The sequence below is a fragment of the Brienomyrus brachyistius genome, chromosome 1 (genome assembly GCF_023856365.1).
Source record: "Brienomyrus brachyistius isolate T26 chromosome 1, BBRACH_0.4, whole genome shotgun sequence".
NCBI classification, from domain to species: Eukaryota; Metazoa; Chordata; class Actinopteri; order Osteoglossiformes; family Mormyridae; genus Brienomyrus; species Brienomyrus brachyistius.
Genome location: NC_064533.1, coordinates 47,797,150 through 47,813,033, shown reverse-complemented (window position 1 = coordinate 47,813,033; position 15,884 = coordinate 47,797,150). Strand labels below are relative to the sequence as shown.

Below are 15,884 nucleotides of genomic sequence, written 5' to 3'. Positions count from 1 at the left end.
GCGGTCCTGAGGTAACTGATTAAACATAAATCATATAATTGGATTATATAATTTCACTTGACTACTATATAACTACAACAATTAGACTAAATCTTATGGTAAACCCAACTTAGTAAATCACGTTACTAACACACAATAGATTAAATGTCAAAATATATCAAGCAAGAATATTTTTTTTCTAAAAATTAACTAAAACTGTCATAGCTGAAAATCGACGAGCTAATTAACAAAAGGCCAGTGTCTCTCTCTCTCTCACCCACGGAAAAGGGAAACGAACGAAACTCCTTACTACTTGAATTAACGCCAAAACAATTAGGCTTAAGTAAAGTATAAATTAAATTAACATATTTTGCTTACAAAAAAAGAGTTTAACTTAAGGGAACACATTTCCCCCTACAGTGGTCCCGAGGGGGCAGGATGCCAGACCCTGCGTCCCCAAAATGAACGTTCCCACCACAAAACATCAGACGTGGCCATACATTGGTAAACATGTACACTCATCATCATGGGATTACAGACACCTCGAGCCATGCATATATCCTACATTATGTTCATATATCGCATTATGTGCGTTACTGTACATCGGCTATCGCACTTATTAATCCGACTCAGAACGGCCATGGGGTGGCGCTATATATCAGCTTCGCTGGGATTTCTTCCTTGGGTCTGTATTTAAACACACTGGAACACCCCTGCTTCTCCGATCCTCGCCCACCCATAAATAAAGCCGCCGTTTCACACACCTCCCGCAATCTGCACCTTTCTGTATAGGACGAGGGTAGGACAGCATTGCTGCTGCTGTCAGTTTACTGGTACATGCTCGGACAAACTGGGACTTCACACTGTTGCTCTTTTTATTATGGGAAATACATAAATTGCTTCACCTGCAAGTGAAACCTGTTTTACTATCATGAAAAGTAAGTTTTAGGCATTGCGGATCGGTTTGGAAGAAAAGCCAACCGGTGTCTTTATTAGCTTGTCCCGATAAAGGCGATGGATTTGCAGAAGTTGGGCGAAGCGTCCTCCGCATTGCTGGGATGCGTGGCGGCGCAGAGGAACTTAACGGGAAACGGCACGGAAAACGGGACCGCGGACGCTGTGGATGCCGCCACCTGTGGAAACGCGTCCGCTGTTGTAAGGCTGCAGCCCGGGAGACAAAGGGGTGAGCTCAAATGTTTCTGTGTAAGATGTCTTTCTAGATCTAACATACACGCTCGGTGTTTGGGGTTATCGCATAAGCTCAGCTCGTAAGATCACAATACTGGGTTTATTATAGTAGAGCATAATCAAGTAGCTCTGATTGAGATAACATCCATCACCCTGTGAGTGATTTTTAGGCTTCGCTGCCATGAACACTCCACTAAGGCAAGTTGCATTGCGCTTCCCACTTTCATTTGCGTTCCAGTCCCTTCCAGTTAATTGACCTGTATCGCACTGACAGTTGCACCCATTTCATCATGACGATTGAAAGAGATTCTAATGGGCCGCGTGAAAAATATCCTTCATTTGGACTCTGACGCCTAACAATTTGGTGAAAAAACACGTAATTAAATCGACATGATGAAGATAAGCTCTCCGGAGATCGATAGGGCAGTGACGTGTCCACAAAGTCGGGGGTATCAGTTCCCAAAGGAAGGTGACGTTAAATTTTAAAAGACGCGCATCCCAATCCTTTCCTAACATAGCGTTATGCTTTTTTCCCTCGAAATATCTCAGTGGCGACTTAATGAATATTTCTTCAAAAGGACTGCCGTTTTTCTAGCTACAAAAGAACTTAAGTCTATTGGTCGTTCCGACTTTAATAGCAATGAGCACTTATGGTGATGAATGTAATCAGATAAATGGGAGCATTTCAACAGCAGAGATTATTATCAAACAGCGACTGGCGAAGCTCGTCCTATTTTGTTTCTACATATTCATGCAGCACCATCCAGGTCTTGCGGGTTTAAATGTTCATGCAGTGGTGAAAGTTACTAGCTATTCTGTGGATATTTCTGTAAAAAAAAAAGCCAGACCAAAGGAAACGTAAACAATTTTTGCATTCAGGAGATGCTAAGCTTGAAGATGCTCACCCTCTAAAATGGAATTTTCGGGGAATAAATGCAGTCTACATCATTCCATATTTTACTCACAGAGAACGGAGACAATAAATATTTATGGAACGCTCCCGCAGAACATGTTATCACCACAAATAAGCAAAATATCTATAGAAACCTTTTAACTAAATACAAGAACAATTTTCTTTTTCTCTGTGTGTGTGTAGAGATCCTGCAGTTGGTATTCTCAGCCATTGTGTGTGTCTGTGAGCTGGGTCCCCGGCACTGCAAATCTCCCCTGGGGCGGACAGAGGTAAAATTTGTTGATTGCGGGGAGGATGCAGGTATGATCCATGACCGAGCTTCTGGAAGAGACCAGGCTTATTTGCTTTATGATAAACGCCTTTATTAGGATAATAATATTGAAATACAATATTAAAATATGGTGTACATGGATGCCGACCCTAGTTCTTTGTATTTCCACCCCACATCCACCTGTTTATCACCAGCTAGACCACCCTGGTCTTCTGGATCCCTTAGGTCATAGGTCAAGGGACCGTGTGCAAAGTGACAGACAGCAGTAAAGGAGAGTGGGTGTATACTGTGGGATAAGAGAATGACATCCAGTATTATGAACCACCTGTTTTCTGTGGGGCTGATTGGAGGGAGACACTCAAGCTGTGTCTAAGCAGAGTCATTTATCAGCTGAGGGTAATGATCGTCATCATGTGATTAGCATAGAAATTTACAGTCATACCTTCCTAATGGATAAACTTTGATTTATTTAGTCAGCAACGAAATCAAGATTGAGGATCTTCGGTTATTAAAATCCAAAGCCTTATTATTCATCCAGAGATTGAGCTTCAGCCTGGTTTTTGCGTCGTTTCTCATAACTATATACAAACACAAAACTATGTATGTTCCTTTCATCTATTCTCTAAAATAAAACTTAGAAAACACTACAGAATTGTGAAACCGTCTTGATTTGTGTGCACAGGCTTGTTTGATGCTTCCTTTGAGATGTGAGACATGAGCCCTAATTGGTCTGAAGGCAGCCGAACCAGCACCAATGACAATTTCTGTACTTTGAGAAATGCAAGGAACTTCCCTAATGAGGTCACGGTATGGATGCTGAATAAACGGATACATTTAAAAGAATTCTTCTGGGATTTCTTTCTCATTTAGGTCAGCAAGTTAGACTCTTGTCCCATCAATACTGGCCCCTTTAGTTGGTTGTGCCATTCTACCTCATTCGGGACTCTTCTTTCACCAGAGGCCTTGTGATCACTAAGCCGTGTAAAACATGCCTGCTGACGGTTCACTTCAAGAAAAGAGTGGATCTCAGTCCGGTTACAGTAAGCTATCAGTAAACAAGATACAGTGAATCACACAGCCTTTTACACCAGACCAGGATGGTAGCTTAGAGTTCAATAGCCCCTCACTTTATTTCCAAAATAAAATATTTTTTTCATCCTTGAGGTGTCACATTTCCGCTCAAGAACAAAGTAATTTCACACTATCTGCTGGAACAACACCCACCAGCAAGCCCGGTTTATTCTGTAATACCTGGAAGCACACAGTCGCTAAGCACAGGGGTGACCAAAGCGTTTCTGCATTCTTTGATTCCAGGATTGGCTGGTGCTTCCGTGCTACTCTCTTGACTAACATGTAGGCAGTGACTGAAGAATGGAGACAGCAGTTGTTTGCCAGTACAGAGAGAAATGAGAAGATTTCACGTAAAGGAATCAGGGTTAACGGCAGAAGACCTTTGATTACGGAGTGTAAACTTTTAAACTCCAATCACTGTAAAATAGCTGTAGTTTTGCTATGCAGAAGATCAACCTTGAGGTGTGAACAGCTACAAAAATGTGAAATAATTCTAGATCCAGTCCAAGTATACAACTGCACAGCTCATCAAGTTGTGATTAGTAATGCAGCTTCTAATTGGCCTTTTTTCATAGATATGGATTCATGAAGGGATGATTTTGTTACTCGATGAATCAATGAACAGGAATTTGATAAGACTTGCAATAGGGACTAAAGATTCAATTTCCAGCTTCACTTGGTTCCCACTCCAGGCAATTAGCCTTCTGAAATATGAGGCTTTGCCGGGCAGAAAATTCTCAAAGGACATTCAAAACAATTAGACAGAAAATCAGTGCACATTACATCCTAATCAAAAGCAAAATTGTTTTAATACATAGTCAGTCATATTTCATGTTTTCTATGATTATCAGGAATGCAGTTCTGATTGCCCACATTGTAATGAATCTATCCATTTTGCTAACAACCTGTGTGCTTTGCTTTGGTGTCAGATTTTGATGTATGTTGTTTTGAGGCTGAAAGTCAAAGCAGCACCTAATGTATTATATCAGTCCTGGATGACTAAACTTCATTGTTCATCCTGGTTTTTCACTCTATGAATCTTAAAGTAAACGATGTGAAATCATGCTGAGCATCCATTGACCACCAAGAGATGGATGCAGCACTGATCGATTGTAAGAATCCTTTGTCAGCAAGAACAACTCGATGCAGCACATTATTGACTCGCTTCTGAAGGAATGTGGATTGAATTAAACACTGAACTCATCAGCTCTCTCTTCCATTCGCGTTTCAAGCTCATTTGGAGGTTGAACGTTGTGTTTATTGCTTAAGCGGTTAACCCAGAAACATCCGAGTCATTTAGGGACCTTTAGTATGCAACGCTCTCATAGTCAAAGAGAATGTTATAATGTTACCGTCTAATATGAGCCTTTTTATTACTATGTATAGTGAAACTGGAATAGATATTGATGGAACATGTTTGCAGATGTACAACTGAGTTGTAGCGACAAAGTAGTAACCAGGAATTGAGAAACGTCCATTTTTTTCAGGTGGGGTTAATTCTGCTGTTGGATGTTGGATGATGGATGTTAATTATGCGTTAATATGAGTTAATATGAGGAATGTATAATGTAGCTCCCGTGCATGACCTTTATTTTGTTTAACATTTTCATGTGTGCAACGAACCCATGATTATTTTAGAGAAAGGTTTAAAATCCTTTGTGTTAAATCTGGCTGCCTGAAGTTCAGTCAAATTACTTTTCTTTGTAAGATCAAGAAAAATACCAAAAAGCAAATGAATTGATTTACTGAAATAATGTAATATTAAGACTCTGGTGGAACATATATTATGTGATATTAATTTAATAAATCAAAGAGCTGCTATTCTTTTTAGGTGAGCTGTGGTGGTCTCCTCCACCTGGCTTAGAGGCGATATTGAACCACAAAAGAGCATCATGAAAAAGAATTGTGATGCAGAGGATTTTTTCATTTAGGGTTAAAAGCGCGTAAACGCTCCTTCCTCTTCTCTGACCACCTCTCACTGTCCTGCCCCCGTGCCCCCACCCCCTTTCTCTCTCTGTCAGAGATGGACTCTGTGCGAATCCTGCTCTACACGCTCATCTTCCTCTTGGGCGTCTTCGGAAACCTCCTCATCATCATGGTGCTGATGATGAACAAGCACATGCGTACAGTGACCAACTCCTTCCTGCTGTCACTGGCCGTCAGTGATCTGATGATGGCCGTCTTCTGCATGCCCTTCACGCTCATCCCTAACCTGCTGGAGGACTTCATCTTTGGGGCGGCTATGTGCAAGATCGTCGCTTACCTTATGGGTAAGATGCCCCCTCTGACCAGTACTGCCGGAGGGTTTCACCGGTTAGCTGGTTTAGTCCCAGGCGTGGATGATGCTCTCTCTGCACCGTGAGATGATTTTATATGGCCCTTCACATGTTTTTTAATCATCATTTAAGCTAATCAATCGATTGAATGTTTTCTGCAGAAAATTAAAATCAATGTAACATCATTCTGCTAATCAGCAGTGGTAAAATTTGCCAGCATTAAGCAGAGTAAATTTCAGTACTACCCCCCCCCCCCCGCCCACCCCAGTTGATAAATTTTACCTTCATTACCTGTCACATAAATACCATTGTATTTTATCTCTATGGCTAAAACATTAATCTGGACTGGCCCGCTTAAGCTGAAGACCCCCTAGTGAGTGACCTCTGCCCTCTAAACCTTATGTCATCCTGGACTCAGAAATATCTCAATATATTGTGAGTATAATAAGCTATTCAAGATAACAGAACTCACACGTGTAGAGAATGAATCAGCTGGATTCCTGTATTAATGACTACCAAAACATTACCTCTCCTCAATCCCTGTTCTTTCTCCATTCCTGTTTTTCATACTACAACCTGAGTAACGCAGCAGTTAGGAAGTACAGGAGATGCCTGCAGATTCTTGGCGGTCACCCTTGGGTTTTTCGGCAACTTCCTTAGCATTTTACGGTTGTTGTTGGGAACAGGCTTCCAAGGAGAGGATCTATCACACCGAAGTATCCGAATTTGAATCAATAGTGTTTAGAAAAGTTTTGTAGCAGTTTCATGACTTGTAAGCTCTCAAAAGCTAATCTGGTATCTCTTTCAAACGAATTGTATTTGACGTTAGCAAATTGCTCCTGGGGAATGAACTATGGAGGGAACACCTGGTGTCTCATTCAGATTCCCTCTGTTTTCACCACACATTCAAGGATCAAGTATCATTCATTATCAGCTTCAGATATAAGATGTGTGAAGTCATGCACTGAGCTGTAATACTGCCCTTGTTGGTTGTAGTGCAAGTGAGACGTAATACATATAATATAAATTTAATATACTAAGGCATATAAACATAATATTGACGTGACATTTTAAGACCTAGACAAGACATTTTAAGACTGTGAAAATGAGATACAGGCCACCACCTGATTGGTAGGGGAAGATTGTGCAAATTGGTATTGAAGTCTGGCATGGAAGCAGACTTTGCAACAAATAAATAGATAAATAGAGTCTGAAGTAAATATGATGAAGCACAATCGTTCGTGTGCTGTTTAAACAGAAGAACTATTTATAGATATGTAAATCATACCACATCCTCGGAACAGAGAATGCAGGAATCCGCACAGTTCCAAAAGGCTCACAATTTTCTCCCAGAAATATGTTAAACAGTGTGAGATAATTTCAAGTAGAACTTAACAGAATTGACTTATAGTCCTGGAAATACATGGACTCTAATAATTTAAAAGGCTTTTCCTGAGAGAGAACCAACATCGCTCTCTTCAGTTTGATCCGAAGACCCTTTGATCAAAGTTTTACAAAAAATTATTCAGAAATGGATGACAAGCATAGTTTAGCGTGTTCAGTGAATGACTCAAACAGAAAAAAATACAATGTCAGGCTAGAAAGAAATGTTAAAACAGGCTGATGCATTCTGGGCATTTCAGAGCTTATCAGCTCCTTATAAAGACTCTCCCAGCTTCCTTGAATTTAAAAATTAAAGGGCAGCTGTGAGAAGACTGGAAGAAAGTCATTAAGGAAAGAAAAAAATGAACAGAATGGACTCAGAGTCAAGAGGAATGAATGATATGCAGAAGCACATCAACGTGATCAGAGGCCCCTGGGCTTTTTGAGCTGTCGACAGGTGGGGGGTGGGGGGAGTTGGTGACGATAAAAGTTGTCAATGCGGAGATGTGAGGGCTGTTGCAGGAAGCCCATACATTAAAGCCCCCCCCCAGCTACCGGGGAACGTTTCCAGAACTTCAGCTATCGTTATGTGAAGGTCTTCTCAGAGCTGGAGGGGATGTTTGTACTGCAACTTATTATGAACTATTTACGTTTTAAGAAAGATTCTGTCAATGTTTGCCTGGTAACATTATTACATGAATGTCCTTTTAACACAATGTTGAGAACTACAAACGCTGCTCACCCTTGAACCCATAACCTTTAAGGTGCCCGGTGACGGTGTCTTTTGGGGTGATGTTATTAGTCTAAGTTGCAGTAGTAGTGCGATAACGTTCTGGGAACATCAGAAAAACCGGACACTTTGAATGTTTCCATACCTTGATCATAACGTTCGCTAAACATTCGTAGAACGAAAAGTTGTTAGCTTGGCCTGTTCACACGTGCCATTTATCCATAGAGGGTCTGGCAGTCAGGTGATTCGTCACATTAATGGTTTGTTTTGGGTGAGGAGGGGGATTATGAGGCAAGGGTTCATTTCTATAGAGTGAGCTTTGAGCGGGGGGGGGGGGTCAGCGTCCTCGATGCTGTGGTGGGCGAATCAAACTGCATAACTCATGAAGACTGAAGATGACACATCCAAATTAAACTCTCTTACCAAGGTTAGTGTTTCAGCTAATTTGCTCAGTTTGTAGTATGAAATATATTTACTGATCGCTGTTCAAATGTATAATTGATTCTCCAGGCCCACAATAAACATTCCTAGCAACCGTGCAAGGGCAGGAGTAATTGGAAAAAATTATTTCCATTTGAAGGCTCAGAATGAGCCGCTCAGTTGTAAGAATGCAATTAGCAGAACAATAATAATGGACAAAAAAAGACAACAGCTGGTTCATGAATGACACACACCCTCTTCACGCTGCTCTTGTTGTTCTGTAAAAATTTTGGATTGCTGTAATTATGGTGAATTTGTTTAATATGCTGCAAGTCATTGGTGCAATTAGTGCTGAACATGCACTACATTGTAGAGGTGAGAGTCTGATGGTGTGATGAATGGTTGCTTCGAAGTTTGGTCAGATGCCAGGCATTCCTGAAACACACAAGCTGAGTTCATCCATCCATCCATTTTCCAAACCGCTTATCCTACTGGGTCGTGGGGGGTCCGGAGCCTATCCCGGAACAATGGGCACGAGGCAGGGAACAACCCAGGTTGGGGGGCCAGCCCATTGCAGGGCACACTCACACACCAGACACACGCACTCCTACAGGCAATTTAGCAACTCCAATTAGCCTCAGCATGTCTTTGAACTGTGGGTGGAAACCGGAGTACCCGGAGGAAAGCCCACAACGACATGGGGAGAACATGCAAACTCCACACACATGTAACCCAGGCGGAGACTCGAACCCAGGTCCCAGGGGTGTGAGGCAACAGTGCTAATCACTGCACCACCATGCCGCCCCCACAAGCTGAGTCAACACCACTAAATCACTTTAATTTTAATCAAACTCTGTGACGGGTACAGGTTTGTGAGATCCTTAGAGGTGCTGGTAAGGTCAACCATGATGGTGCCTTAGTAATAACAAGGTCACAGATGGACTTATTAACTATCTTCTTTGGGACAGATCAATCGGTGTTGGTTTACGAATGGCTGAACTTGGGACGGTTCTTCAGATATCCAGTCTGCTAATGTTTCAGCGAAGACGTATTATTGTACATTAGATTTTCTTGGGCCATTTCTCTCAGTTCTTACCACCTGCCACATTTGCAGGAATATCAGTGAGCATCTCTACATTCAGCCTAGTCGCCATAGCAATCGAAAGGTACAGCGCCATCTGCAACCCGCTCAAGTCTCGGGCGTGGCAGACCCGCTCGCACGCCTACCGGGTCATCGCGGCGACCTGGATCCTCTCCCTGGTCATCATGGCTCCGTACCCCATCTTCAGTGGCCTGGTGACCTTCAGCAAGTCCAACATGACCACAGCACACATGTGTCGTCTGAGTTGGCCGCGGAGCCAGGTGGAGCAGTCATGGTGAGTCTCCAGACCCACGTGATACAGGCGAACCAATGATGCTTCTTAGATTAGACTCACAGAACTTGTGTAGCCAATAAGAACACTGAGCTGATTTGGGAGACCACTCTAGGTTGTTTATGCACCATGGGGAAAAAAAGCTTATCTCCACTCATAAAAAACAGCATTTGACAAGTGTGTACACCTCATTAGTCACCTGGCAGAGCCCAGGGAGATGGGCACAGGGAGAAGAATGCCCCAGACGGGCTGGGGTGGGGGTGGTGATGTGGCTTCACATTTGTTTGGTGGTAATTGCAGTGTCCTGCAGGTTGCAAGGAAGTGGGTTGTGATTTACAGCCTGCCTTGAACAGACACACAGACAGGGCCCAGATTTACAAGGTCTGGAAGATGTTTCAGTGAGGTTTCAGATCTCTCTCCTTCTCAAAATCTGCCCGAACTCCAGATACTCCTTCCCCGTAGACTTTATGTATAGATTTCAGTTACACATACAGTACACCAATAATGGGAACTCAGATGATTCGTTCTACAAATATTCATGTGAAAATGATTAATACAAAATATAAAGTAAAAATACTTAAAACAAATTAACCTGCACTTTACCTTTGAAAAGAATCACGGATGGTGTGAGGGAAACGAAAGAGAGGAGAAGAGGAGGGTTATTCTGTAGGACGACTTTCACTATAACTAACAGAATCACTGCTATCTGCTGGTTCACTGGAATCTTTTTCTTTCTCTGCGACTTTAACAAGGAACCTGTCCAATGACAGCCGCTATTGCCTCCTTTTCGATTTCGCGGAAATGTGGGCATCGGTCTTTAAAAAGATTCATCGATCGCACTGTTACAACCTTATTCTACTAAATTTTCACTATACGAGTGAGGCACCCCGACTGGGATCGAGCATGGGAGACGATTACCCACAATCCCGCAGCGAGAGAGAGAGAGAGAGAAGAACCATCAGCTCAGTTGCGATTACGTGAGGCTAGGCAGAAAAAGCGTATACAAACCAAGTTACTTGCAATCCGAGGTTTAACTGTAGTTGGACAAAGTGATCATAGTTTGTAGAATGAGTGTGCAGGGACATAAAAGCTTGGAAAAAGTGTTCATACTGCAATTTTTCTCCTTTTCGTCAAATGTGAAGACATGGTGGCTTGCAAATTCCCTGGCCATTGATCAAAATCAGCTATTTCAATAGATAATGCAAAAAGACATTGTCTAACTCCGAGTATCTTGGTACAACTACTTCCTACGTATATATTTTACAGGTAGCTTTTATTCATTATTGGGTCTGTGATTTGTTGCTGAAACAGGCGATGCCTGTACCTCAGCCCTTTCACTATTGTGCTTTTAAACTGCATCCAGATAAATAATTAATACAATAATTGGACGAAAGGTATTTTAGCGAAACATTTTAGGGGCCATTAAAATTAACTGAAGCACCACGGCAATTCTTTATTCAGACAATCAGCAGTTATGTTGTGTTCTGTTGGTTTCACATTTACATAGCAGCCCAAGATCCACTTAGTCTGATATTCCACATTACAAGTACCATCACCACCTCAAGATGCGCTCAACAGAAATAAAACATCGTTGATGGATCGAACTGGCGTCTTGAAGCCTCAGATGACAGACTGTCACTTCATTCCTTTGATTGATTTTGGCAGAACTGACAGCCCTATTGAGAGCCTGGATTCTGTTGTCAGGCCTATGCGTCAAATGAACGCTGACACCCTGTGTCTTCATTTCAGGTACATCCTGCTCCTGTTCATCCTCTTCTTCATCCCTGGAGTGGTGATGATCGTTGCTTATGGACTCATATCCAGAGAACTCTATCGGGGCATACAGTCAGAGCTGGAGCAGAAGAAAGAGTCCACTGGTAGGCTTTGCCATGGGGTGAATCTCTGTTTGCGTACTTGTCTGTACGTGTGTTCTCGTGTACCCGTTTTATACCATCTTCCATTGTCGAAAAATAGATCCAATACCAAGAACACAAGTACAGAGGACGGTTAAATATCCTTGGATGTTGGTCTTGCTGCTCCCCAAATACCAATGATACATTGGTTGTATCCTCACCAAACGGGACTAATCTCATGATTTATTGCACCTCAAGTTCGTTCTTGGAAGGCAAGTTAGCCAGACTGATTTTGCCAAGACCACAAGTACAGTTTTTACGTTCTAAGTATTGAGATTCACCCACTAGTTCTTTAATGTGCCGAGGAAGAACCTTCATGAATAATCTATGTCAGTTTCCTCCTCATCTACCCTTGATCTCAGGATGGTATTCTCTGGGAACCCTCTGGACAGGATGATAGATCTTGATGATCGTTTTCAACCCTCTGCTTCAGTGATGAGCAACAACGTCAGAGTAAATGTGGCGCAATCACTGACATGCAGGAGTCATGTAATTTGGAGGTGAAGGTGGCGCATGTTGCCTGCAAAATTCTGGTTCTATTGAGGTATTAAGAGATGCTTTCTCTCTGTGAGCCTAGGTGGAGGGGGCGTGTCTGGCAGTGGTGGGAGGGCTCGTGCCGGATGTCCACAGCTCCTCCACGTGCCTTTATCCTTTTTCTATCAGCTACACCTGGTGGCTTTTGATTTATGATAAATGGCGGTCGAGGCGGAATGAGGTCTCTACAGAGGACCTCACGCACTAATAGGGTAGCAAGCTGGTGGGTTCTCTAAATTCCTCGGAAAAATTCAGTTTCCAAATAGCCGCCATTTGGTGAATAACTGGTGTGTTCCAGGAGTTTATTTTAGGGTACTCGTGCTTGCCGTCATTTTCTTACCGAGGCTTCTTGCTATCCAGCTTCTGTCGGATCAGGATGAGGACTTCCTTAGATCCGGAGAGCCCGGGTTCACAGGAGGTTAATGAGATCTCCATCCCTCCATCGCCGTCTTCTGTCCCCGCAGGCCAGAAGAACGGCCTGAACGTGGTGGTGTCGTCTGGCGGCGACGAGGGCGACGGCTGCTACCTGCAGGTGGCCAAGCGGTCCAGCACCATGGAGATGTCGGCGCTGGCCCCCGCAGCTGGCGGCCGGGTGGAGAGGCCCCGCAGCAACACCTCGGAGGCCCGGCTGACGGCGAAGAAGCGCGTGATCCGCATGCTCATCGTCATCGTGGCCATGTTCTTCGTGTGCTGGATGCCGCTATACTCGGTGAACACCTGGAAGGCGTTCGACCTATACTCGGCACACCACGCCCTCTCGGGGGCACCCATCTCCTTCATCCACCTCCTGTCCTACACGTCGGCCTGCGTCAACCCCGTCATCTACTGCTTCATGAACAAGCGCTTCCGCAAGGCCCTGCTGGCCACCTTCGCCACCTGCTGCCGCCCATGCCGTCGTAGGGGGCGGCCCGTCCCGCCCGACGATGACATCACCGCCATCGGCACCTCGCTCTCCAAATTCAGCTACACCACTGTCAGTACCGTGGGGCCACCCTGATGGCTAGATGCCTCACATGAAAGCGGGAGCCATAAACCTTATTATTTATTTATCTATCTATTTATTTATTTATTTATTTGCCCCCCCCACACACTCACACTTTCACTGACCAACAAACAGTTCACGATTACACTCCCATCTACTTGTGTCCCTATGGAATATGGTAGCTATAGCCTAGGAGAGCAAATTGCCATGGTGACTAACGAGCAGGGACACCCCTCTGTGTTCCGGGCAACGCTTTCATTGTTGACTTTGTTATCACGTGGTAGAAGGTATCAAGCAGGTGGCCGGGGTTCTACAGCAGGGCAGACGTGTGACCTACATCCGATGTTCGTATCACAAAGGAAAATTTGCTCGGTAGGTTTCATGAGCGAGCTACATAAATTCCCCCAGGGGGAAAAGTAAACACCGGCACAATCCCAGAGTGCTAGAGGTTTGTTTTGTGTGCATTGTAAGACGTAACACATACGGCAATGGGTGATGGCTCTGGGTCATACCACTGGGTTAAGTTTTGTGGTGTTCCAGAACCATCGCCCATTGCCATATGTGGTTTGTTCCATAGCTGTGGTTCTTACCTCGTGTTCGGTTATATTGGTCAGAGGGGAACTTTTATGTGATTGCACTATATATCCATCCATTAATCCATCCATTCTAATCGTTTATCTTGGTCAGGGTCAGCGGGAAGACCCCAGCTGGCCATGGGTGCTCTCTAAAACTCCATTATGAGATAAAACATTTAGACATCATTAGCACTGTTTTGGTTTTACAGCCAAAAATCATAAAATATGCCAAAATAATGCCCCCTTGAGTGTACATTAAGGCCTTGAATCTTACCTGTTCAAAAGAAGATATTAATTTAAGTAACTGCAATAATCAGAGAACTGTAACCAGGGAGTTTTATACCTGATTCAGATTTAAAACCTTGCAAGTAGATCTGCATAACACAGGGATTGGAGGAATCAACGGGACCTTTTATTTGGGTTAACGAGTTTCACAGTTTGGAGGGAAGACAGTAGACCTAAACGAAAGGGGAGCAGCCAGGGAACAGATGCTGTTGATTGGCGTAGAGAGAGATGATAGAGACAGGGCTTTGGAGATGAGGCCAGTTCTGCGAGAAGCGTCTGTCTGCGGATTGCGAGATGTAGGGGCGTCGCCTGTGGTAGGAAGTGTGTTTCATACTTCTATAAATCATGTCAATAATATAAGTTGAAACTCAGGATAGCTCAATGGCATAAACCTGCCTAGGTTAGTAATGAAGACTGGTTATTTATGTAACTTACTTATCAATCTGTCTAATCTAAATCATTTTTTCTGTTAAGTTTGATTCTATTAGATAAATTCTAATAGGTTAAAGCTAAATACATTTACCATTACATTTTCTCTCAGTTAATGTATTGATTGAGAGTGCAGACGATGTTAAACTTCCCTATGTGTAGTGTGACATTACTATGAAGTGGGCGTGCCTTGTAGCTTGACGTTGCTATGAAGTGGGCGTGCCTTGTAGCTTGACGTTGCTATGAAGTGTGCGTGCCTTGTAGCTTGATGTTGCTATGAAGTGGGCGTGCCTTGTAGCTTGATGTTGCTATGAAGTGTGCGTGCCTTGTAGCTTGATGTTGCTATGAAGTGTGCGTGCCTTGTAGCTTGATGTTGCTATGAAGTGTGCGTGCCTTGTAGCTTGATGTTGCTATGAAGTGTGCGTGCCTTGTAGCTTGATGTTGCTATGAAGTGTGTGTGCCTTGTAGCTTGATGTTGCTATGAAGTGGGCGTGCCTTGTAGCTTGATGTTGCTATAAAGTGGGCGTGCCTTGTAGCTTGATGTTGCTATGAAGTGTGCGTGCCTTGTAGCTTGATGTTGCTATGAAGTGGGCGTGCCTTGTAGCTTGATGTTGCTATGAAGTGGGCGTGCCTTGTTGTAGGCATTACTTGTGCTGGGCATTTCTTGTAGTCTTGCGGGCTGCAGCTGGAATTATTGGGGTTCTGCTGCCAGTTTTTTACAGTATTTGAAGAGTCGCCCATGTGTTACCACGTTTTACCTGATGTAATATGAGGCACAGAGCCTCCGTAGCTTCAGGCCTCATATTACTGGAGCTTCTAGTTTCGAAACATCAGTGTACAGTGGATTCAGATTTATTACATAAGACCCACAGAGGCTGAATAAATTATTGACAGATTTATGGCATATGGCGTTCACTGCAGGTGCCAGGATGGCTCAGTGGGTAGAGCAGCATTGGGGATTAGGGTTCCACCTCTGACAAGTGTCTGGAACTTGCAAGTTCTCTATATGCTGTGTGAGTTTTCTCACATAGTCCATGGATAATCTGCAGTGTATGTTGCTGCATGCATGTGCCCTGTAATGGCCTGGCATCCCATCCAGGGTGTCCCCCCTGCCTTGTCTCGTATCCTGCCTAGAACAGGCTCAAGGTCCCCCTGCAACCCTGACCAGAATATGCGATTTGAAGATGGATGGACAATCACAGCATTTTATCTGAAGGAAACAGCACATCGGAGCAGGCTTTTCATCAGGATGGTAGCCAAACTATTCTCTGAAATGTGCTAAAATTTTTTCTTAGCATCACTTACCAGAAAGTTCCATAACAGGCAGCCACATGCTCAGTGGTGCCCATGGACAGATGGTGAAGGATGCTACCGTGACGTTGCTCCTTATGTGTCACTTCTAGGAAACATCTGTTGTCCGTTTCATCTTTTAATTCATGGTATAATGTCAGAGTGACCGCAGTGCGTTTTAACTGTAAACTACATGCAGACTGGCAGCACATCGCGGCGTGTCAGACTTGTCCATATCAGCTGTGGCTTAACAGTCTCCGTTCATGAAGATT

At 43.6% G+C, this 15,884-nt stretch overlaps 1 protein-coding gene across 1 annotated transcript; it reads left to right on the top strand.

The window, feature by feature from the left end:
* Positions 1-722: 722 nt before the first annotated feature.
* LOC125706013 (cholecystokinin receptor-like) lies at positions 723-14,392 on the top strand. The gene is made up of 5 exons (XM_048972435.1): positions 723-1,162; positions 5,444-5,692; positions 9,346-9,607; positions 11,354-11,481; positions 12,516-14,392. Exons 1-5 carry the CDS (start codon positions 994-996, stop codon positions 13,046-13,048), a joined length of 1,341 nt encoding a protein of 446 aa, XP_048828392.1. The 5' UTR covers positions 723-993; the 3' UTR covers positions 13,049-14,392.
* The last annotated feature ends 1,492 nt before the right edge of the window (positions 14,393-15,884 follow it).

Coding starts and splice junctions, on each gene's coding strand:
- LOC125706013 (XM_048972435.1), top strand. CDS start 994: ATGGATTTGCAGAAGTTGGGCGAAGCGTCCTCCGCATTGCTGGGATGC. Junction 1,163..5,443: donor GCAGCCCGGGAGACAAAGGG/GTGAGCTCAAAT, acceptor TCTCTCTGTCAG/AGATGGACTCTGTGCGAATC. Junction 5,693..9,345: donor GATCGTCGCTTACCTTATGG/GTAAGATGCCCC, acceptor CCACATTTGCAG/GAATATCAGTGAGCATCTCT.